At 45.8% G+C, this 24,618-nt stretch overlaps 1 protein-coding gene across 4 annotated transcripts in view; it reads left to right on the forward strand.

The window, feature by feature from the left end:
* The window catches only part of wizb (WIZ zinc finger b), a 34,403-nt gene that overhangs the window by 8,987 nt on the left and 798 nt on the right, over nt 1-24,618 (forward strand). For 2 of the 4 annotated variants that reach the window (XM_076032587.1, XM_076032588.1), the window contains exons 8-16: nt 7,806-8,240; nt 10,170-10,337; nt 11,142-11,549; nt 12,789-13,229; nt 14,665-15,177; nt 16,810-17,373; nt 17,811-18,022; nt 22,961-23,282; nt 24,037-24,202. In XM_076032587.1, the coding sequence (XP_075888702.1) occupies nt 7,806-8,240; nt 10,170-10,337; nt 11,142-11,549; nt 12,789-13,229; nt 14,665-15,177; nt 16,810-17,373; nt 17,811-18,022; nt 22,961-23,282; nt 24,037-24,202 (3,229 nt within the window). The remainder of the gene's footprint in view (nt 1-7,805; nt 8,241-10,169; nt 10,338-11,141; nt 11,550-12,788; nt 13,230-14,664; nt 15,178-16,809; nt 17,374-17,810; nt 18,023-22,960; nt 23,283-24,036; nt 24,203-24,618) is intronic. The other 2 variants (XM_076032589.1, XM_076032590.1) reach the window with 2 other exon arrangements.

Here is a 24,618-nt window from a genome sequence, read left to right on the forward strand (position 1 = left end):
TCTCACGATAGTTCAAATCCGTCTGCCTCATCTGTATGTTCACTACTTGCTGTAACATACAGAGGCATCTCAAAACCAAAAGCATTCATCCCCCACTGGATTTAGTACACACTTTTCTTTCAAATTCAATTTGTATTTCAAAAGATATCAATACATGTTGAAATGATTCCATTGTCCTGAAATAAAAGAAAATTCAGGAGGATTTTGTCTAGGGATGCAGCAATACCGATACCAGTATTGTGTATCAGGACTGGTAACAGGGTTGAGTACCCTACTTGTACTCCTATAATACGTGCCAAGACCACGACACCAATACCAGTTGTATATGTATTTACATAACAATTTTGTTAAATTTGTGTTTGTACTGCAGTGAAACTTGTTCTTGAAAAACATGTTGAGGATTGTTGTTCAAATGACGGAACATCTGTGGAAAACAAAGGAAAATCTAAGTAATTCTATAATGTGTAATGAACTTATTAAGTACCTGGTATCGGTGAGTACTGAAAAGCCAGTACTCCGACTCTACTCATTCTATCATCAATCAATCAATCAGTCAACTTTATTTGGACAGCGCTAAATCACATCCAAAGACGTGTCAAAGCGCTTTGTACAATCAGAGAAAAACCATCTGGGCCCCCAGAGCAAGGTATAAGGTATAAGAAAGTGGTATTGGTGCATCCCTATTTTTGTCTTAAGGGGTAAATTCCAGAAATTTCATGCACACAGCTCGAAGAACAGCCTTAATCATAATGTGGCCAAACTGCTGGCTTGGCTTAGCAGTTCATTCACTGGGAAAGTAGATAAGCCACAAAAAGTCAGGGCCAGAAGGTGCGGCTGTTTGCAGGGTTCTACATTAAAAAAAAATCTTCACGGTAAGTCAACTGAGAGCAGAAGAAGTGGGTGGAGAAGTGTGGTGGGAAAAAGGTGCACGGGCAGCTGGAATGACCACGGCCTTGAGAGGATTGTTCAGCAAAGCTGATTCAAGGGCTTGGGAGCAGCCCGATGTCCTGGAATTGACTTGTGTTGTGTTGTTGGGCTTGATTCACTAAAGGTTTTGCACGTGGAAAAAAAATGGACACAAATGAGGGTTGCCATTGTCACACAGGCAAAGGAACACACACATGTCCATTAGGCGCATTCGGCTTGATTACTATGTACAGGAGTTCCAGGCATTTCTGACAGAATGCACTAAATATTGGGCGGGAGAGGATGTAAAAATAGATTACACAGCCGCTCCACTGTGATTACTGATTGTGGCTGTTGTTTTTGTACTTCTATTTAGCAGTTTTGAAAGGCAAAAAACGGTGGCGATGCCGACCAGGTTGCAGACCCGAGCGCTAAGATTCGAAGCCTCCTGTCAGGAGCCCCTTGACAGTTGGATTGTTTCTTATTTTTTCGTCACAGAGTACTGAAAAAAAGAAAAGAAAAACACCTTGACAATCGAAAAAATGTTTGTCAAAGTGTGTGTGTCTGTGTGCGCGCACGTGCGTGTGTCCGTGTGACTGCCCACACGCATCACTCCATATATATGTACATGTGTATTTCGCACAATTAAACCTGTCGGATTCTTTTCCCCCTTAATTAGGGGTTCTATTCCCTCTTGCCAGTGATGCCTATTGTCATTCCAGACACAGCACTGCACTGTCCTGGTTCCAGTTGCATGGCTGCAATCGTCTCACTTCTGTAGTCACTCTACTGTCGCATAATTCTCTCTGGCAGATGCAATCTTTGCAAACAACGCAAACCAACAAGACGTGCACTCCAGAAGCGGGCACAAGCAGTTTAGCGCCCCCTTGTTTTGGACCTTAGTAAATCAGGCCCTGCGTGTCACGCTACCCAGGAACCATGGGCAGTAGTGTGTGAAATACAAGGAGGTCCGGAGTGGGGGGGTCAGACCCCCCACCGTTAACACATGAGACTCCCTGAAAACATCAAAGCAAAATTTAAGGCGGGGGGGGAGGGGTCATATTTTTTCAAAAATCGAATAAAGAAAAAAAAAATCTAGATTATTGTCAGTAATGATCACTAAAATTATATATGTATATTATTCACAATATTAAAATATTTTGCCAAGCGGAGCTTGTGTGTGTGTGTGTGTGTGTGTGTGTGTGTGTGTGTGTGTGTGTAATATTGTCAGGTTATTATAGGCCTTCTGCATTTTAAGAAAATTTAGATTGGTATTGATTAGGAGGATGGAGGCTCCCTAGCCCCCAAAAATTGATGGATATTTTGCACACTGATGGGTGGCATTAGAGGAACTTACCGTGGCTGAGGACACTCTTGGGTACTCTGATCCAAAGTTTTATTTTCAAATGAAAATAACTTTTGTATTTCATTTTGAGAGTCTGGAGGAAAGCCAGAATCAAAGTTGCTTGAAAGGGTCTTGTGTGAAGTTTCCACTATGTGTAGTTCATGTTAATGAAGTCCAGAGTCGATACAGTCAACAGGGGATAGTGGGGGAATGGTTTGTTGACATCTTTTCATCAGCTGGCAGGCTCTTTGGGAAGGCTAATTGCAAGACTTGGTGGCTGGCACCTGTCCACAGTGCCAAAAACTAGATGAAACTAGTTGGTTGAGTATTTCTGGGCTTGACTGGCTAGCTAACTAACCTGACCACAACAAACTCTCAAACTCTCAAGAAGAGGGAAAAGAGACATCACACTCAGCAATGCACACTACTTCACAGTGCCACAGCAGTGATATACACTGATGCTGATCATTAATATATAAGTGTGAAGAAATTTGTTTATCTTATGTCATACTCTAAAATCTTAATACAAAAGTTTTTTATTTCACTCATGAGCAGTAAGCCATAGTTGTGTCAGATGACACATTTTCAATGAAATTACAGAGGGTATATACCATTGTACCAGAATACCAGCATGTAGAGAGGCTTTTCAACTCATTCTTGCCTATTGTATATAATTAAAAATGCCACAAAGGTGCCAAAATGGCTGTGCTTGACAAACAGTCACTTCAATAAGTGTGAATCAAAATGTCGGCCATGATCAGTGACCACATTCACTCTGAGGAGAATTAATTAGGTAGAATTAATAGATTCATGGAAAACTCAAGTACAGTAAGTACAGAACAAGAAGTACAGTACGATACAATTAATCAGACTTGCCCCCTAGATTTTCCCTCTGGTACATGTTGTAATTCCTGTTTTGTTTTTTGCAAAGTTAAGCAACATAAGATTTGAAAATATATCATTAGAGTTGAAATTCTGACATCTAAAAAGAGTCGGAACGGAGTGCTTTGACTGGTACAGCAGGTGGAACATGATGACTCATGCTCAAGAGAACCAGGAAGACAATGTATACGTTTGTAAGTGGTCTTCATCACTTACGGTTTTCATTTAATTTCCAAGAAAATGCACCCAGCTGTTGTGATGCAAACAGTACATACAGATGAATATTAGAATGATAACACATGATAAACATAATAAACATGACATTGCACGGTGATTAAAAAGAGATCATTTGATGAAATTTTCCCTCATTTTTGAAGTAATCCTCTTGGAACTCTGATTATTCTTAAACTCAATGTGTGTGTGTACAATGTAGATCCCAGTGTTGGTTTGACAGCTTGACAAATATTATTATGTACCCTTCTTCTTTTGTTGAATACACGTTCACCTTGAACAAACAAGACTTTTATGGTGGAGCATACGGAGGACCCAGACGCGGAAGCGCCAGCGGTGGGAAGTAATTTATTTTGACAAAAAGGGGCAGTCCACGGGTCCATGGAATAAGGGAAGAAGTCCAAAGAAGCAGTGAGTGAGGCTGGCTGTGAGGTCAGTGAGGAGGCACTGGAAGAGTGATGAGTGAGTCATCTAAAGCGAGCCCCCGCGGGATCCAGGACTGTTCCGCGGGATTGTAACCCTCCCAATCCATGACAAACTGGAATCCACGCTTTCTGGGGCAAACATCCAGAATCCTGGAAACTGTGAAGGCAGGGTAGTTGTCATTGATCTGGGAGAGTTGTGGGTCGACAGTCGGCTCAACTCACTCGAGCTGACAGGTTTCAGGAGGAATATAGGGAAGGTGGGACGAATCTTCATAGACTTTGGGAGCTGTAGCTTGACGGCAGTGGTGTTGAGGATCTTGAGGATTTTAAAATGGCCAATCTTGAGGATTTTAAAATGGCCAACCTAGTGGGGAGACAGCATACATGATTCGAGCTCCAGCGGAAGATCACAGGAAGAAAGCGAAACCATCTGTCCAGGGCGATACGCGATAAAGGGGAACGGTGAGCATCAGCAAGCCACTGCCTCCACTTGCTCGGGAAAAAAGAGGGGGTTGGTAGCTGAGACACATGAAGTGAGACATGCCAGTGGATGAACAGGTGGGTGAGTTGTGCGCAGACTCAATGCATGAAATGCGGGGTACTCCAGGAAACAGGGTGGTGAACAGTGAAACAACGAAGAGCGGTTGAACCCACTGACTTACAGAATTCCCTGCAAACCTGTGATGCAAGCTGAGGTCCTCTAAAATGTCTTGTGGGATACCGTGTAGTCTGAAAACGTGACCGATGAGTAGGTGGGCAGTTTCCGGAGCAGAGGGTAACTTCGGTAGAGACACGTCGTGGACAGACTTTGAGAAACAATCAATGATTTTAAGTATGACAATGTTACCTTCAAGGGTATAAGGCCAGAGACGAAGTCCAGAGATATATGAGACCAGGGGCAATGAGGGATGAACAACGGACGCAACAACCCAGCAGAAGGCTGATGGAAGGACTTCCCACGGGCACAGATGGAGCACACTGAAACAAACTTGCGGGTGTCTTTAGTCATGCCAGGCCATTAGAAACTTTGCGGTAGAAACTATAGGATGCGCTGAAAACCACGGTGGCAGGTAAGTCTAGAGGAGTGGGCCAGCAACTCTCTGTTTCCCATGTTGTAGTTCCTCTCAGAGGAAGACAGACTGCGAGGGAAAAATTTGTTGGAAAGAGGGTCTCTCTGTGAAAGCACTGCTTTCAACCACAAACTGAAGGGGGGGGGGGGGTCTGGATGTCTGAGAACAGGGGCCATAGTGAAGAGTTGCTTGAGGTGACCAAATGCTGACTCAAATTCTGAGGACCAACAGAAGAAGGGGCTCATGGACGTGAGGCCAGTAGGAGGTGCTGCGCCTTTAAGAACCAGATCGAAATACTCATACACAGCAGAGAGGTCTATCTGAGGAGGTAGCACTTGGAGATGAGGTGAGGATGGGTTAGCTGAACGGAGACAGTGAGAGTGACAGTGGATGCTCCAATTAGTGATGGATGTATTTCTCCAATCAGTGTGCGGTTTACGTTGCTTGAACCATGGGAGACCAAGGACAACAGGAGAATGTGGGGAGGGGATGACAAAGAGTTGTATCTCTTCCCTGTGGTTTCCAGTAATAATGGAGTAGGAGAACTGTGTGAACCTTAACTTGGGATGTGAGTCTTCCATCAAGCACAGTGATGTCATTAGGGCTATCTAGGGGTTCAAGTGGGATGTTGACTGAGTGGCGGGGTCCTCATGGATAAAGCTGTCATAATCATCAGAGTCAATCAGGATCTATAGTGGAAAAGAGTCTCTTCCCCTGAGAATGCAGGCGGACAAAGTGAAGCGAGTAGGAGAGCTAGGGACTAATGTTGTGTGCTCAACTGTGCACCCTTTCCCCCTGGTGAACCAGACTACAGCTCTTGATAGTCCTGATCTCTCTCTTTTCGTCTTTCCCTCAACTGATTATCTATGCAAATGTAAAGGTACATTAGCAAGTCAAGAGAGTCTGACTCATCCCTAGATGCTAACTCATCTTTAATCTCATTGTACAAGCTCCTAAGAAAATCCCATTTTAAGAAATCAGTAACCGATGAGTGAGGGAAAAAAGTTACTTAGCGGCTTCCTGACCCAGACGGGGTGGTCAAACACATGGCAAATTTCAGAAGAGAAACTAGTGAATGTGGCCAAAGTGGGAGCTCCCTGTTTCCAGAGAGCTGTGGACTATTTAGCTGCCCTACCTCTTAACAGATTTAATGCATATGCTGTTATAGACCTGTCAGTGGGATAGCTATTGGTCTTGGTCAAACACTAGAGAGCAGTGAAGAACAAAACAGTGTGTGCCCTCTATCTCTCCTGAATAGGGTTCAGGGTAAGGAACAGAGGGCTCTATCAGTGGGAATGGAGGAAGGGATAACAGTGCAGTACTCACAGAGGGATGGTCTGAGGAGACAGAGTGATTGGGGACTCAAAGCTGGACTAAGAGGTTAGAGACTTGAGAGGTGAGGTCTTGCAGTGATTCCATTACCCCCTGCAAAATGTTTTCATGCTGCCTAAATTTGATTCCCTGGTGGGAAAGGGCTGTCCGAAGGGGGTCCGGATTGTCTGGGTCCATGTTGGCCAGAGTTTTCAGTCACAGTGGAGCGTAAGGAGGACCCAGATGCAGGGGCGTTAGAGGGGGTGGGGGGATCATTTATTTTGAGTCCACAGATCCAGCGTGGCAGAGAGTGAGGCAGGCTGTGAGGGTGGTGAGGAGGCACTGGAACAGATCAAGAACAAGAACACGTGAATCACAGGTGTTGAAAGACCTACAAGACGGGTAGGACGAGGAGTCTAGGGACTCTGCACCACAGTAATCAAGCAGTAAACTCTAGCGCTGAAGAGAGTCTCTGCAGCCTTCTTGAGGTGGCGGTTGATTGCTGATCAGGGACAGGTAAGATGTAATCCTCCTCTAGCGCTACGGGGAAAGGGTGAGTCTTCGGAAAAGCAAAACCAAGTTGAAAGGAACCACAGAAAAACAGAACGTGTATACACAAAATAAAAGCACAAGAAAACCGAGACACCACAAATGCAGTCCTTTGCATGTCCCGCTCGGTCTTCACTCAATCTTGTCTCAACCTAGTCTGTCTCGGTCTTGCCTTAGTATTGATACCCCAGGTCTTGGTAGGCTCTGTGGATGTATAATAAGAGCTGGATACTGGACTGGCAAGTTTTTACAGTGGCCACTTGAGATACTGCTGCAAAGAAAATCCCATTGGGCCTTCAAGCATTTTTTTTCCCATTAGAACGCCTCTGAAACAGCTGATAGGACAACCTTTGACCTGAAACACAGTACATAACGTAAATCTTTCTACTGTAGGTTTTTCAGTCCTTGTCTTTCAAAAAAAATATGAGGGCCAGAAAATGACCAGGAAAGAGTTTTACATTCCCAGCGTGACGTCCTGACGTTGTGTGTTGCTGCTGTGTCTTGGCTCCTTCTCGTTGGCTGATGTGTCCTGATGTATCATGGGAGTTCCAGTTGCACGGTGTGAAGTGCTATGTGCTCTGTGGGGCCACATACTGCAAAAGTCAAAAACTATTTCTGGGTGAGCAGCTGCATTGAAATGAATTGGGCCACCACCATATTGGATCCCAGGGGTAGCTTGGTAGTGTCTTGGTCAAAGGAGTCTTGACTAGTGTGCGAAATAAAGGGGGTATGGAGGGGTCAGACCCCCATGATTAACCCATATAACCCCCTGAAAGCCTCAAAGCAAACTTTTAAGGGGGTCTGATATATGTATATATATATATATATATATATAAAGTTGTCACTGTCACTGGTGACTAAAATGTCTTTAAGATCACCCATTTAAAAAAAATAGGACTCCTACATGTTGAGGAAATTTAGATTGGTATTAACAATCAGGAGGACGGGGGGGCCCCTGGTACCCTCCCAACAGAATATTGATGGGTATTTCGCACACTGGTCTTGACTATAGGTTCAGAGAGGGAGAGAGAGAGGGATATCCGTCACATGTTTATTTATCCATCCATTGCTTATCTTCCTCGACAGTGGCCAACTTTGACCCGGGCACGTTCAGCGTCATGCACTGCGAGTTCTGCAGCGCTGGCTTCGACACCCGGGCCGGACTGTCCAGCCACGCCCGCGCCCACCTGCGCGACTTTGGCATCACCAACTGGGACATAACCATCTCACCCATCCATATTCTGAGGGAGCTGTTCTCCAGCAGGCCCGACCTCCAGCTCCCCACAGCACCACCTCGAAGCCCTGGCTCCTCAGTGGAGGAGGAGGGAGAAGAAGAGGGGGATGGGGAGGAGGAGGAGGATGAGGAGGAAAAAAAAGAGAGTGAACTTGAGAGGAAGGTGAAAGAGGTTGTTGGGGTGAAGCTGGAAGGGGAGCCGTGTCAGATGTGGGCTCCAGGTGCACCACCCTCCCCTCACTCCCCCAAGCACAGCATCGACCACTGTGTCAAACAGAAGTGTGAAGGTACGTGCACGTCGCTGATAGACTGTTATATCCGCGCACGCTTCAGTGACTGCGTGTGACTGGCTGGCGAGTGCAAGTATGTCCTTGGAAACTTTTACAGACTCTGGTCTTTTACTTTGGAAATACAAAAATAAGAGAGAGAGAGAGAAGACGCATCTACTGTTTTGTTGCACGGCGTGCGCGCGCGCGCACACATACAAACACACACGCGATGCTTTGATTGTGGATGGGTGGCTGGCTGTTGGGGGGGGTCTGTCGCGCGCGTGCGCGTGTTTGAGATCTAGAGAGAGTAGAGTCCCCCCCACCCTCCTCTCCGATGGATGCCCGTGGTCTGATGGGGCAGTCGGTGCACTCATTCCCACCTTTTCCTCCTCCGCCACTCGATTGGTCACGCCTTGGCTGAGCTGAGCTGAGAGGTGCATAGTGGGGGGGCAGCGGGGGTGGGGGTGGGTTTGGGGGGGGCAAGATGGCTGCTTCTACCTCCCCGTAGACCCAAACAAAAGCGGCGCTCTGTCAGTCTGTCTGTCCCCACCTGCCGAGGAGTCCCGATGCACTGCGGCTGCGGACCGGTGAGTACCGCGCGCACCGTCGGTCCCGTAGCACCGCGTGCACCCCATAAGCCCCCTTCCTCCATCCACCCCTCGCGAGCTTCACGCCGCGTCCGCGCTGTCACCACGTTGTTTTGGCCGGGATCAAAAGAGAGCCGCCGCGGAACGCAAAGTATCTCCCGTTGGAAAGGCGCGCGGGTCGCCCCGTGACACGCATGTCAGAAAGCTCGCGGTGGTTGTTATGTCGGGGTGTTTCCGCTTCACACACGCGCTGACACAGTGTGTGTGTGCGCGCGCGCGTGTGTGACGATGATTGTCGCTCTAAATGTTGCGACAGTTTTCCCACTTATGGTCCATGCCCGGGACAGAATTATGTTTATATATACATATTTTTCCCCTAACTGTACGTCTTATTTGAACGTGCACTATTTACGATACCAGTGTTGCGGGGTTACTACATTTTACCTACAGTCGCCCAAATCCACGCCATTTTACTTTGCTTTGCTTTGATTTATTTTGGACGTGCACGCGTGCCTGTAACCGTGTGAAATCAAGCCTTCAACGCCTGGCATCTAGACTTAAGTGAAAGTGCTGCTTCTAGTCTGTCATTTTGTTCCAACTTACTCGGCTCAACCAAGTAAAAATGAAGGAATCTCTCTGTCTCTCTCCCTTTCTCTCTCTCTCTCTCTCTCCACTCTCTCTCCCGGGGCTCAGCGATACTCTTTGCTTTCATTCTCAGTCCAGTTAGCAGCTTTGCTACTTGGTTCTGTTTTCCTAATAGTCAATAGTCGGCTAATCTTGTTTTAGGGGAATTCGCCGTAACGCGGCGGCGCATGGAGGTGTTAACGTCGGCGCTCCTTGACAGTCAAGAGATGAAGTGACAGCCGCAGCGCCGCCCACCCAGACAAAAAGCATTGTCTGTCTCCGCGCGTCTCTCTTTGATTTACGGATTTGTCGCAGAAAATGGCACTTTTGTCCCAGGAATGTCTGACTGCGGGCGAACTGAGGGCTGCCATATTTGTTGCACGCAGCCTCGCAGTTATTACACTTTTTTTTTGGGGGGGGGGGGGGAGAGATTATTAGACTCCTGTATGTTCGCGCTCATCTCCCCAGATACACGTAACAATGGTGTCATATTAGAAACTGAGAAGAATCGACTTTGCCTTTGCTCATCGTCTTTTGTCTCCGTGAAAACGTGTTGGTTGGTTTTCAAAAATGCTTTTCACTTTTGTTAGAATTAGTAAAATAGTAAGAATTTAAAAAACAACAACAAAAAAAAAAAAAACATTTAATAGTAACTGACTTAATATTATCTGGTCCTAATTTGATATGTGGTAACCTAGCTGCAAATTGAAACAGGGTATCATCTGAAATATTTTAGGTGAGGTGGAGGGGGTGGCTGAGAAAGAGGATGAGAGGCAGCAGCAGCAGCAGCAGCAGTGTCCTGCTCTGGATGGTGTGAGCTCCAGTCTGGGGACGACGGTGTTGAGGAGCAGTGTGGACCCAGACCACTTCTCTCCCCCAGGGGGAGATGCAGCAGGCTCCAGGGGTGAGACAGAGCGAGCAAGGGATGTGGCGTTGCTGACACCGTGGTCGACAGGGACAGGGCAGTGGATTTGCTACAGCAGAACCTCATTACGGCGGTCGGTGGGGAAATAGTGCAGCCGACCCGGTGCATTGTGGAGGGAGGCTGGTCCTGAGAGACCCCCCCCCCCTGTGAGCTTGCACCACTTCATGAGAGTAGCTCTGCTTCGAGATGGAGGAACAGCGAGTGCGCTCATGCATCCTCGGCATTGGGTGAACTCAAGAGGAGTGTGCCAAATACCCGTCAATACTCAGGTGTGGGGTGGGGGGGGGTCTCCATCCTCCTGATTGTTACTCAATACCAATCTAAATTTCCTTAACATACAGGAGGCCTATAATAACCTGACAATATTTCATGGACACGACAGTCTACATAACAGCACGCACACAAACACACACACACACACACACACAAACACACAAACTCCGCTTGGCAAAAAAATAAAAAATTGAATAGACAGGGTGATCTTTTTTTTAGTGACCATGAGTGACAATATAATCTATACGATACAATAATATATACAATGCTAAATCTATTAAGACCCCCGGGCCCTGGAACCCCCCTGTATTTCGCACATGAGCAAATACAGTGAAGTTGACTTTGAACTCCACAGTCTCAGCAGTGAGGCGCTCCTCACGTCCTCCCTTATGTTTTTACCTTGATAACAATGCACAGATCAACTTGACTTGATCATTTGTCTATTTATGTATTGATATTATTTTATTTATTTCTGCCTGTTTTTTTTCGCCCCCTCGTCTCTCTCTGCAGCCCGCCACTTGAAGTGTGACGGGAAAGCCAGCTCACCTTTTGGGGAGCCCTGTGGAGCCCAGAGCGCCCCCTCGCCGCTCTCTCTCAAAGATGAGTATCTAGAAGACGACATGGACGTGGACAGGAAGCCCAGCACCACGCCTCCCTCCCTCCTGGCTCTCCCCTCACCGTCGTCCTCTCCCGGTGCCTCTCCGGCGGCCACGCCCCCTCACCCGGGTTCCCCTCTCTCGGTAGTGAGGAAGGCCCCCATATCATCTCTGCTGCCCGTGTCTTCCCCCCTGCGCTCCCAGGAGCACAAGGCTGGGCTCGTGAAAAGTTCCACCCCCAACCACAGCCAAGCCCCTGGCGCCGTCACCATCACCAAACCCCTTTGGGCGCCGCAGGCGAGCGATGCTCCTCTGAACCTCAGTAAGATTTCTTCATAAAGTGAAACATTTTATTGTTGTCATTAAAGGTTAAAGGTCCAGTATGTACAATTTGACTTGATTTATAATTTTTATATTGGTGAAAGCTTAATATACCGCCCATAAATACATTAATAAAAGTGTTTACTCGCAGTACAATAAGTCATTTTCCACCCCTTAGAAAGGTTCTTACATACATATATATATATATATATATATATATATATATATATATATATATATATATATATACATATAATGTGTAATTTAATGTGTAATAATTGGAAATTTTGAGAGGAAACAGTAACATCAAGTGGCTACATTTCAGATTGCAACGCTCTTTCACTCCCCCTCCCCTTCCTGAGCTCGTTAGTGAACTACAGTGGCTTCCACATACAAACCTGGATACCTCATCCACCTTCTTACAAGTACTTAATCCAATATGAGTTCATTGCCGCACGATTCACTGTAATTAAAGGTCCAGTCTGTAATATTTGAAGATTTTGAAGAAGAAACTGCGACATCAAGTGGTTACATTTTAGATTGCATCGTCGTTCACTCCCCCTCCCTCTCCCAAGCTTGCCAGTGAACTACGGTGGCCTGTGCACCCAACCCTGGATACCTTCGCCAACCTTCTTCTTCTTTGTTGGTTTATTTGAGGACACCAGTGTTCACCCAGAATACCAAATGTGCTGTCAGGCAGCTGGATTGTCCACACCAGGCTTCCTTAGAAATATGGTGGTGCAAACTAACTGGGAGCAAGACCCTTATTGGTCTTATTTTTTTTGCTCTTGTGTCGAATTTTGCAAGGCGAAAAGGCCAACGCTGCACCTCTGACCAATCAAAATGATGTTGGACGTTGATGACATCACATCAAAACTTTGGCAATCTTCTCTCCCTCTGCAAACGTGGAGCCAGTTGACGGAGTAGTCCTTCAAATTGTCTGACGGACATTCTGAAGTACAGGCAAAATTTAACTCGGTCAAATTTGAGCTCCTGGCGTTGAACTCACCCATCTCCTCTTGTTTCAGCTTTTACTTGTAAAAGCCTTGTTGTGGTAGGCGGTGGTTCGTTTTACACTCGTAAAACAAAACTTCTCGGTCAGGAAAAACTCTTCTTAATGTATTTATGGGCTGTATAATTAGCGTTTACCAATATAAAAAGCATATTGGTAAATCAATCAGGTCAAATTTAACACACTGGAACTTTGAATGACTTTCCTCTCCTCTCTATGCCCATGCAGCACTGGAGGTGGACCCCAACAAGGACATAGTCTGCCAGCTGTGTGGCGCTTGGTTCGAGACTCGCAAGGGTCTCTCCAGTCACGCCCGCGCCCACCTGAGACACTTTGGGGTGGAGTATTCCGAATCCAAGGGCTCCCCCATCGACCTCCTGGCCCAGCTGGTCAGCACCGACGACTTCAAGCACAAAGTCAGCGAGATGCAGGCCGATGGTCGCCCCCAGCTGCAGCAGCTGCAGCAACAGCAGTCGTCCCCCTCCTTGCTCAACCTGTCCAAGGCATCCCGCTCCTCCCCGTCCTCCCTCCTCTACAAAGTCACCACGGCCGCATCCAAAGCTACCTCCGCCGCCGCCTCATCTCCTTTCGGCCCGCCTCCCAAGCGTCACAAGTCTTCTTCCATGAGGGTCTTCCGCCTGAGCAGCGGGGAGCTCATGGCACTTCACAGTGAGTTTTTTTTCCTTCCCCTTACAGCAGCAGTTGTGCCACGGACCGACCGGTTTAACGTCAGTGTCATGACAATACTTTCAGGGACTGGAATGAAAACTGTGTACTCGTTTGAAACTTTATTAGCAGCGTCCTCTTTACACCGGTACAAAGTAGGTACTTCCCAAGGAGGAGACATTTCAGATCTGACACACGGATGCCGTGTGGCTGCCGTCCACACAGAGACATTCTCCCAACAACAACTGAACATGAGTAACTTACGCTTTTTCTTTTTCTTTTTGCTTTTTTTTCAAAATCCTCTAAAGGTCTGCTGGGCTTTTAATTCAGGTGTTTGGTCTCCAAGTGGAGAAGCAGTTTTGAGGGCTTCATTGCCTTATTATAGAGCCGGTGTGGGTACAGAATCTGTCCGGGGCTACGGAATCTGTCCGGGGTCCTACGGCAACTCTATTAGGACAAACTATATCACAGTCAGATAAATAGATATAAAAGTAGATAGACAGATGGATATAATCATATTATACATATATATATATATAATGGATAGAATGAACAAACAATAGAAAGATAGATAGATGACTATCTATCTAACTACCGTTAGTTTTTTTGATGATGTCGTTTGGTAGGGGTCCGGCGATGGCACATGACGTCACATACGGCAAGTCTATTACGACAAACTACTCGCGGTTGAAAGAACAAACGGAAAAAACTAACGATACATAGATAAATAGCCATCTATCCATCTATCTATTGTTAATTCATTCTATCCATTACATGATTCAATTCATCTATCTGTCTACCGCGATGTGGTTTGACCTAATAGAGTTGCCGTAGGTCCCAGGACACATTCCGTAGCCCCGGACAGATTCTGCACCTGCACCGGCCGCTGCATGTAGTGCAGAGTGGGCTTTGTGTGTGTGTGAATCTCCTGTCGAGATAAAATCTGTAGATTAACTACGACTCCTTTGAAATCCTTGTTAAATGCAGCACTCTTGGAAGTTGGGGGGCTCTTCCCCGGTCTCCTCACCGGGCCTTTCCCCCCCTCTGCAAAGAAACTTCCCAAAGACCTTTGCGTTCACTCATTTCGCTTTCAAAATGAGGAAAACATTTCACTGCATCCACTGCATCCAGCTCGTGGGTTTAATATTGGTGGTAACGCATCACGTGACAGAGACGAGCGCTTTGACGAGCGTCCCAGGAGTTGAGCCATAGATGGATGTAACGGAGAGAATCTGCTCATTTTTCAAAATAAAACATTGTTCAGACTCAGATAATGAATGAAACGGAAGCAACACAAGCTATTTGTTCTTTCTATGCGGCCCGGTACGAAATGACCCACGGCCCGCTACCAGTCCGTGGCCTCAGGATTTGGGTTGTGCATCATTAATCTTGCCATATCACCACAATGACGCCTTGCTTCTTTTGAAAACCCCCTCAGATGAGCCTCCAAAAGAGATTGGCTGCGAGTTCTGCGGGGAGTATTTCGAGAACCGCAAAGGTTTGTCCAGCCACGCCCGATCCCACCTGCGCCAGATGGGCATCACAGAGTGGTCCGTCAACGGCTCCCCCATCGACACCCTGAGGGAGGTCATCACCAGACGCGGCCTGCCCTGCGCCCTGCCGCTCAAACCCCTCAAAAGCCCACCGCCGTCCTCTCCGGGACCCCCCCGCTCACCACTGCCCACCTCCGCATCCCCCTCGTCGGCCCTCCTCAGTCGTCCGCCCTTCGCCTTCGTCCACCCCTCCAGCCCTCCACCTCCCCCTCCTCAGCCTGCCGGATCCAAGTCAAACTCTATTCCGCTGACGTCCTCCGGGGGGCTGATCCTGAAGCTGAAGCCCGAGCCGGCCCAGCTGGAGGTGACTGCGCCTGGGACTGTCGGGAGAGCTGATGGGTTTGCAGGAGACACTATCAGCTGGACCAACGCTGACACCATCTTTCCCCTCAACCTGGGTAATGTAGCTTTCGTCCCCAAGGACCGCTTCAGCTATTTCAAATAGTGCAAGACGACCAATTATCAGCCATTAACATATGCAGACACTTCCTAACAGGTTCTTGGTGGCATACAGAGAGATGCGCTAGAACAGTATTTTTCAACCTTTTTTTGAGCCACGGCCCATTTTTTACATTGCACACCTCCAACCAAAAATATTATAAGATGACACCTTTTAGCCGAATAATGACAATATGATCTCTTCATTTATTGTTGCTCACTCAAATCTGTGTGGAACCTGTCTAGATCCACACAAAGCTTATATCCTCGGAGTAAAATAAACTTGTATTCCTTTTAAAGCGCAGTCACGCCACAATGGAATGTTATTTATTTTTTTTTTTTTTAAGACCAATTAAGTAAAATTGGACATTATTTCACGGTACACTAGTGTGCCACGGCACAGTGGTTGGAAAACACTGAGCTAAGCAAAGTCTGCGATTGTCATTATTAAATATATTTAAATGCTTTATTTGCAGTGGTCAACGCTAACAGCTAACAGCTAACAGCTGCTGGCTTTAGGGCATACAAGTCTTTGACATCCTCACACTACCTGCTCATTCCATTCATACATATGATTACCAAGCACTGGCACTGGCCCAGTCGCAAACCCTCCCCTGTCTTATGTGTCAAGAGTTTGAAGGTATTAGTGAGACACAGACACACAGCCGGTTCCACTGTGTGGGGCTGCTTGTGTCGGTTGTGTAATATTCACCAGGTACTAAGTCAAATAGCACGAGTAGTAACTAAGTTCAAACCAATGTCCAATGCGTTGATTTAGCTTATTCTAGCGCTATGCTAACTGTGTAGACTGAACTTTGCGTTGATCCTCTTAAAGCTGCCACTCCATCACATCAGTCTTTCTTTTCTTCGCATTTGCGTGATTGTGTACGAAAAATATGCAATAGTGCAATAATCACATTGAAGCTGTTTGGCTGCGCTGAAAGCCTCAAGAGCAGCAAGAGGACTCTTTGGCTTTTGCGGGTCAGAACTGTTATCCGTTTCATTCTCATCACTGACATTAACTCAACTAATGTGGCTGCTCTGATAGGTCTCTAGGTCTCTTCCTGAAATAATGTATAGGCAGTAGGTACGTTTAGGCACGTTTTGTCCAACAGACTGTAAGTCAGTTTAATCTCAACTGGCGGGTCGCGACCCAAAAGTGTCGCATAGCTTTTTTAATTTTTTTTTATTATTATTTATTTCTAAAGCAGGGGATTTTAAAATATACATATTTACTTTATAGAGAAAATGTTGGCCATTCATTTTGCTGGAACACAATTCAATTCAATAATAATAATAATAATAATAATAATAATAATAATAATAATAATAATTTATTTGCTAGACATGATAGAAAGTGGGCTAGCGTTTTAATTTTGGTAGAATACATCTGAGCGCTGTGGAATAAATTTGGGCCACAAAAAAAAAAATTGTGGCTCCTAAAACTCCACCAGTTGAGAACCACTGCTGTCTCCAAAGCGCATTAGGCTCTAGGATTTTAGCTGAAACATAGCTGCTTGCATTAGTGCATCACTAATGCAATGTCTCACAGTAATTATACATGACATCCATTTCTTTCCGTCGTTCCGCAGCCATCGCCCACGAAACGGAACCCACGCGGGACATCCGCTGCGAGTTCTGCGGGGAGTATTTTGAGAACCGCAAAGGTCTGTCCAGCCACGCCCGCTCCCACCTGCGCCAGATGGGCATCACCGAGTGGTCCGTCAACGGCTCCCCCATCGACACCCTGAGGGAGGTGATGCACAAGAGGGGGCTGGAGGCCTCCTCGGACCAGGGGGTGAAGAAGGAGTCGAGTCAGGACCCCAGCAGTCTGTCGTGGGAGAGCGCAGGGGAACCCGGGGGCGTCTCCGGCTACCAGACCTCCAAATTCTGCAAACCCCCCCTGGGTTTGCTCCAGTCGGGGCCCAGGCTCCACAAGCAGTGTCTGGGTTCCCTGACTGCACACGCTGTTTCTCCTACGGGGAAGTTTTTCAGAATCTCCCCTCTGGGAAAAAGGCCACAACAGTTTGACGAGGCCCGTTCCAGAGAGAGTGAGCGCTCACCGCCGCCGCGTCAGCAGCCCAGGACTTTCTCACCTCAGCTGCATGACTTCTCCTTCAAAAGAAAAGCCTCTCCGGACAAGCACGGACACCGCGGTGAGTTGTTTTCAACTAGGGATGCGGTGATACCACTTGATTTTACAGAAGCAGTAGAGTACTGCTCACCGATACCTATGCACAGTACTTAATAAGGCCATTACACTGTTGTAGAATTACCATTTATTTATTTAATTTAAAAAAAAAAAGAAAATGAACAGATGTTGTGTTATTTGAACAACATTCCTCAGCGTGTTTTTCTAGAACAACTTTCATTGCATTACAAACACAAATTTAACAAAACATTGTCATATACATACATATACAACTGGTATCGGTGTCGCGGTATCGGCACATATTTTACAAGTACTCAACCCCGGTATCGGCACCGATCCCTGATACTGGTATCGGCGTCGATAAGTGTTTCTCATCTGTAAAGTTGATCATTATTCTCATTCAACGACAATAATCACATTTTTTTCCATCCTCCACACAAGATCCCAGCTGCGAGCTGTGTGGCTTCTTCTTTGAGAACCGTAAGGCCCTGGCCAGCCACGCGCGAGCCCACCTGCGACAGTTTGGAGTGACTGAGTGGAGCGTGAATGGGTCCCCTATTGAGACGCTCAGCGCTTGGATGCGAAGCAGGCCACAGAAGGTTCTGGAGATGCATCGCAGCTACATGCAGGGCAGCCGCTCCAGCCTCAAGAAGGTAGGACAGAGCACATTTTGCTCAAAAGTGAAATATGGAGGTCGCAGTCTTAGTTAATTATTGGTTGTCAGTGGGACTTAGTCAGTTAAAGGTCAGGTCCAATGCTTCTGAAAGAGCAGAAACCTCGAGGAAAACCCAACTGTAGAAGGAAACTGTCTGCATTGAAGTGTACTGAAGGAAAATGATGACAGTGGCCACATGTGCAGAAAGAATTCAACCGTTTAGAGGATAGATTATTTTTTATTTTTTATTTTTTTTTACCTTTGAACAGTTTGATTTGTTTGGGTAAATTCTACCTCTCTGTTACCGAATGAAGCAGGTGTTCTCATGGATCCAGCCAGTGAGACACTGAAGAAGAAGAAGAGAGTTCTTATGCTCCCAGTATAGTAATTAAACACGGCAGCAGACCAGCCGAGTTTTAAAAGAGCGAGCTCTCCCACTTGCCTTCATCATGGCTTCCTGACACAAAGCAGTCTAGTGTGAAAATGGTTTTATTTCTGTCGCACTTGGAAAAAAGTTGTATAATCCATCAAAAGGAAATCTGCTTCCCCTTTTAACTAAACAAACTATCCATTACACATAATAATTTCTTGTAAACCACCATTGGGTTTCATTCCTCCTAGTGCCTGATATACAGTATGAACACAGCACAAGGAGTAAAGCTGTTGAGTTTGGTAGATAGTTTCTCTCTTTTGGTACAGTTGGAAACTCTGTTAAATTCCATTTTAAATGGTGCCGCATCTGTTTGAGACGAGCACATTGGATACATTCTAAACTTTTTTTTTTTGCTTTGATTGTTTGCTACTGGTGCTCCTCCTGATTGGTGAAGAAATGTCATTTTCACCAATGAGTCCAAATGCAAAGTGTGGAAAACATGCAGGGAACACCCAGCTTTTTTCACCATGATAGCCTGATAGACTAATGTAGGGAGGACTCTCCATCACTGGGGGGGGGGGGGGGGAGGACCTGTTTGTCATCATAACATGCAATCTCAGTGTGTAAAGGTACGTTGGTGAGGTTCTCCAACCAGTGGCTATTCCATATCACCACAAACTGGGACCAAACTCAGTCCCACAGAGCAGGTTCAGCTTCAGGTTGAGCTGTTCATGCCAGAGTGACCGACTCAACCAGGTTTGCTGCCTTGCGACAAACGCTGGGTAGAGAATCGCATGCCATCCCACAGCAGTGTGTGACCAAGTTGGTTCCCGTTGTGAAGAGAAGAAGCCGCCAGGTTTTTTTGGCTGTGAATGTTTTTGGTTTTTTTTTCCTACGCAGTAGTCAGCCTCGTGTTTCAGTGAAGTTCAAGGTTAAGTGTTTAATATTTTGAGATTTTTATGAAGAAAGATTTTGAGGAAGAAATAGCGACATCGAGTGGATACATTTTAGATTGCGGCACTCTTCCACTCTCCCTCCCTCTCCTGAGCTTGCCAGTGAACTACAGTGGACTATGCACTGAAACCTGGATACTTGTCCACCTTCTTCTTCGTTGGTTTATTTGAGGATGCCAGCGTTCACCCTAAATATGAAACGCTCTGTCAGGCAGCTGGATTTTATATATATATATATGTATGTATACATGTGTGTATATATACACTATATTACCAAAAGTATTTGCTCACCCATCCAAATGATCAGAATCAGGTGTCCTAATCACTTGGCCTGGCCACATGTGTATAAAATCAAGCACCTGGGCATGCAGACTGTTTTGACAAACATTTGTGGAAGAATGGGTCGCTCTCAGTAGCTCAGTGACTTCCAGCGTGGAACTGTCATAGGATGCCACCTGTGCAACAAATCCACTCGTGAAATTTCCTCGCTCCTAAATATTCCACAGTCAACTGTCAGCTTTATTATAAGAAAATGGAAGAGTTTGGGAACAACAGCAACTCAGCCACAAAGTGGTAGGCCACGTAAACTGAGGGAGAGGGGTCAGCGGATGCTCAGGCGCATTGTGCAAAGAGGTCGCCCACTTTCTGCACAGTCAACTGCTGCAGGGCTCCAAACTTCATGTGGCCTTCAGATCAGCCCAAGTACAGTACGCAGAGAGCTTCACGGAATGGGTTTCCATGGCAGAGCAGCTGCATCCAAGCCATACGTCAACAAGTGCATTGCGAAGCGCCGGATGCAGTGGTGTAAAGCACACCGCCACTGGACTCTAGAGCAGTGGAGACGCGTTCTCTGGAGTGATGAATCACACTTTTCCATCAGGCAATCTGATGGACGAGTCTGGGTTTGGAGGTTGCCAGGAGAACGCTACATTTCGGACTGCATTGTGCCAAGTGTGAAATTTGGTGGAGGAGGAATTATGGTGTGGGGTTGTTTTTCAGGAGTCGGGCTTGGCCCCTTAGTTCCAGTGAAGGGAACTTTGAATGCTTCAGGATACCAAAACATTTTGGACAATTCCATGCTCCCGACCTTGTGGGAACAGTTTGGAGCGGGCCCCTTCCTCTTCCAACATGACTGTGCACCAGTGCACAAAGCAAGGTCCATAAAGACATGGATGACAGAGTCTGGTGTGGATGAACTTGTCCTGACCTGAACCAGATAGAACACCTTTGGGATGAATTAGAGCGGAGACTAAGAGCCAGGCCTTCTCCACCAACATCAGTGTGTGACCTCACCAATGCGCTTTGGGAAGAATGGTCAAACATTCCCATAAAAAACACTCCTCAACCTTGTAGACAGCCTTCCCAGAAGAGTTGAAGCCTTAATGGCTGCAAAAGGTGGACCGACATCATATTGAACCCTATGGGTTAGGAATGGGATGGCACTTAAGTTCATATGTGAGTCAAGGCAGGTGAGCAAATACTTTTGGTAATATAGTGTATATATATATATATGTATATATATGTGTGTGTGTGTGTGTGTGTGTGTGTGTGTGTGTGTGTGTGTGTGTGTGTGTGTGTATATATATATGCCTATTATATATGTATATATGTATATACATACAGTATACATATATATATATGTATATATATATATGTATATATATATATATATATATATATATATATATATATACATATATATATATATATATATATATATATATATATATATACATAGGAAAACCAAATGATTTTTATTGTTCTACGACTATACGCTTATATTAATTTAGCTTTTCGCAGTATTAAAAATCATAAATTAGGCAATTAGGCCAATTTTACTCACTGGACCTTTACATTTTCAAATACGTCATGTTTCCTCGGACTTGAATCATCCGAGCCACCTCACAAGACTTAACGTCATTGTCAGAGAAGATTTTGGCAGAATCTTCAGGACTCCAGCCCACACACTGTACCAGCACCAACATGTCACTGCACATGTACACATTTCTTACAAATGTGGCATCATGTTTAAAGAGAAATGACCTGGCTTTTCGTAAGTGTGAGATTAATCGCTAATCCAAATAAATAATCGACCAAAACACAGTGTGAACTTCGTACTGTGTGTCTGTGGAAATCTAATATGTCTGAGCTGGTGGCCAGACAGACATTTTGTGTCTTGCAGGCTTCCAGACGTATTGTCTCACAGCTTTGCAGCACACAGTAGATCTAGTGACTTTACGCTCAGCAAAAAATGAGCGCGGGGACAGATACCAGAAGAACTCGACTATTGACTTGATAGTTGCCATGGCAACTAAGGTGCAAGGCAGCTTATGTTTCATCCCCAGATAAATTATAGCACGCTGTTGATAGAAGAAAATGCGGTGTCTTTTTTTTTTTTTTTTTTCATCGCCCCTCTTTTTTCTCTTCCCTCCACTCCTGAATTAGACTGTGGTGCATTAGCGACACAGTCACACCTTTTCCTTATGCTGTTATGTGACAGCCATACAGAATGGATCGCTTTGAATTCTCCCAGTAGTCATTTTCTAAAGGGCTTTTCGTTCTTTTATAGACTTCAACTGATGAGGTAGATGAATAATTATTGTTCCCACGCTATATTTGATTCAAGGAAGCCTTTGGTAATTATCATTAATTGATTATTTCTATTTTTATTTGACTATTTTACAGTTGTTCTACAGTTACGGTTCAAAGGATTAGTCAAGATTTTGTTTACCTTTCTGAGGAAAAGTTAAAAGCCCAAACATTAAATCCTTCTCTTTTCCTTCCTCCCCTCACTTCCTCTTGGTCATATCCCAAACCTGCTTGATCAGACCATGACAAAGTCGAATCAACAAGCATTTCAGAGATACGAGCGACTGAATGCAAAATTTGTTTGACTGCTTTTGATGACTTTACATTAATTCCAATGTTGCAAGCCGCTTTCATTCAGAATTTAGTTCAAAGTGACTCTCGACTGGGCAAAAACGTCACTATTGAGAACAAGTGTTAATCCAATATCAGTTCATTGGCACACGATTCACTTTGATTAAAGGTCCAGTCTGGAATATTTTGAAGAAGAAATTGCGACATCATGTGGTTACATTTTAGATTGCAGCGTCTTTCACTCCTCCTCCCTCTCCCGAGCTTGCCAGTGAACTACGGTGGCCTGCGCACCCAAAACTGGGTACTTCGCCAACCTTCTTCTTCTTTGTTGGTTTATTTGAGGACGACAGTGTGCAGTCGAAAAACAAAGCGCGCTGTCAGGCAGCTGGATTGTCCACAGCAGGCTTCCTTAGACATCTGGTGGTGCAAGATGGCAGCTTACTGGGAGCAAGACCCTTATTGATCTATGAATATCTGATATATAGAAGAACCGTTCTGTGGGTAGGAAAACCAAATGACTTTTATTGTATTGCGAATATACACTTTTACTAATGAATTCATGAGCAGTATATTCGTTTTGTACCAATATAAAATCATAGCGCAGGCCAGATTTTACACTCTGACCCTTTAATAGGTTTACTCAATGAAGAGTCGAAACGCATATTAAACTGGAATGCGACCTGTTTGCTGGAGTCGTGATTCTGACGCTCTCCTCCCCCCACCATCACAGAAGGACTCGCCCTCCACCCTGTCATCCACCTCTTCCTCCTCCTCATCCTCCTCGCGCTGGTCTTCATCCCTGGCTGTGAGCCTGGTCCGGCCGCAGAGTCGTGAGATCATCCACAGTTCTTCTTCCAAGAGTGCGCAGGGCGACGCTGGGACCAACCTCGCCGCTCCTCCTGCCAAACCCGGGTGCCGGAGCCCCGGCCTGTCGCGGCTGGTTGTGGCAGGAGGAGGAGGAGGAGGAGGAGGAGGAAGAGGTGGAGAAAGAGGAGGCCTCCCCCTGCAGGCGCAGGTGGCACGCAGCGAGCTCAACGTCCGCCTGCCCAGAGGCACGTGAGGACAAAGCATATGTTGCTGCTCTCCTTTGTAGCCCTGTGTAGCTGCATGCGTACGGCACAGTATGTATAAAGAGTGAGTGAGTGAGTGAGTGAGTGAGTGAGTGAGTGAGTGAGTGAGTGAAGGCTTTATTTCAAATGTGTGAGTAAAAAAAACCCAAATATACATAAGTAACAAAAACAAAAGAACAAATGAGAACACTTGAACAGGTCAAGAACAGGCATGGGCAAACTACGGCCCGGGGGCCATATGTGGCCCATTAAGCTTTTTAATGCGGCTTGCCAAACTTGAAGAAATTAGATTAATGGTAAGCCATGAAATAGCTGTATTTCACGAGTCATTTCAATAAAGAGCTAACTAAATACAGTGGGGCTTCAAAGACACAGATTTTGTTGTAACTTTGCTTTGGTTCATTTTCAGTTTACACGAAAGCACATTCCAGATTCTTCCCCTTTGATTCATTCCTGGAGGAGCTGCAGCACAAGAGATTCACTTTTTAATAAGATGTCTATAAAATTGCCATTATTTATATTTAAGTTTTAACTTTCTAACTTTTTGTTAACCTTTACCAACCTTGTGATTACTGTCCAGTTTATTTTTATTTCTTTGTATTGTTTTTAGTGCTGCAACAGCGTCATTTTCCCAATTTGGGATTAATAAAGTAACTGTATTCTATTCCACTCTATTTCTATTCTATTCTATTCTTTCCTCTCTGGATTTCATGGCCCCGCTCTTATCTCCGCTCAGGTTTTGAGCGTCGGCCTCTGAAGCACCCGTCTTGCCCTGATGGAGTGGAGAGGGACAGCGGCCCACCCAAGCCCCCTCGCACTGGCACCGTTCCTGCCTTGGTGCCCAAACCACCGGCGGCTCCGCTGGTCAAACTGGTGGGCAAGTTCTACACCCTGAAGTGCCGGTGAGTGAAGCCAAGACTGGGCAGCGTTCAGTTCCCTTCACTTGAGATTTTATTGAACACTTTACATCAGTGGTTCCGAACCTGTGGGGTCTGTCTGGAAATGCCATCTAAATTTATTCCCCCAAAAGTCAAAACACCAGCTCACTTTTTTTTTTTTATCATGTCTTGTAAATAAATGATTGAAATGACTGAATCGAGTCTTTTCCAGGTTTTTTCGTACGTTTGCTACTTTGAAGTTCTCCACCCCCTCTTAACTGATCACCTCCTGCCCGTCTCCTCAGTCAGTTTTGGATATTTTCTGCCCAATTGTCTGTTTTTGGCTTTATACATGATGATCGATGATTGGTTGCTGTTTGGTCAGGTACGATGTTTCAGTCGTTTCGATTCGTTCATTGGAACGGCCGCAGACGACAGCA

The sequence above is a fragment of the Nelusetta ayraudi genome, unplaced genomic scaffold, assembly GCF_046127955.1.
Source record: "Nelusetta ayraudi isolate G7.1 ecotype Tasmania unplaced genomic scaffold, CSIRO-AGI_Nayr_v1 ptg000034l, whole genome shotgun sequence".
Classification (NCBI taxonomy): domain Eukaryota; kingdom Metazoa; phylum Chordata; class Actinopteri; order Tetraodontiformes; family Monacanthidae; genus Nelusetta; species Nelusetta ayraudi.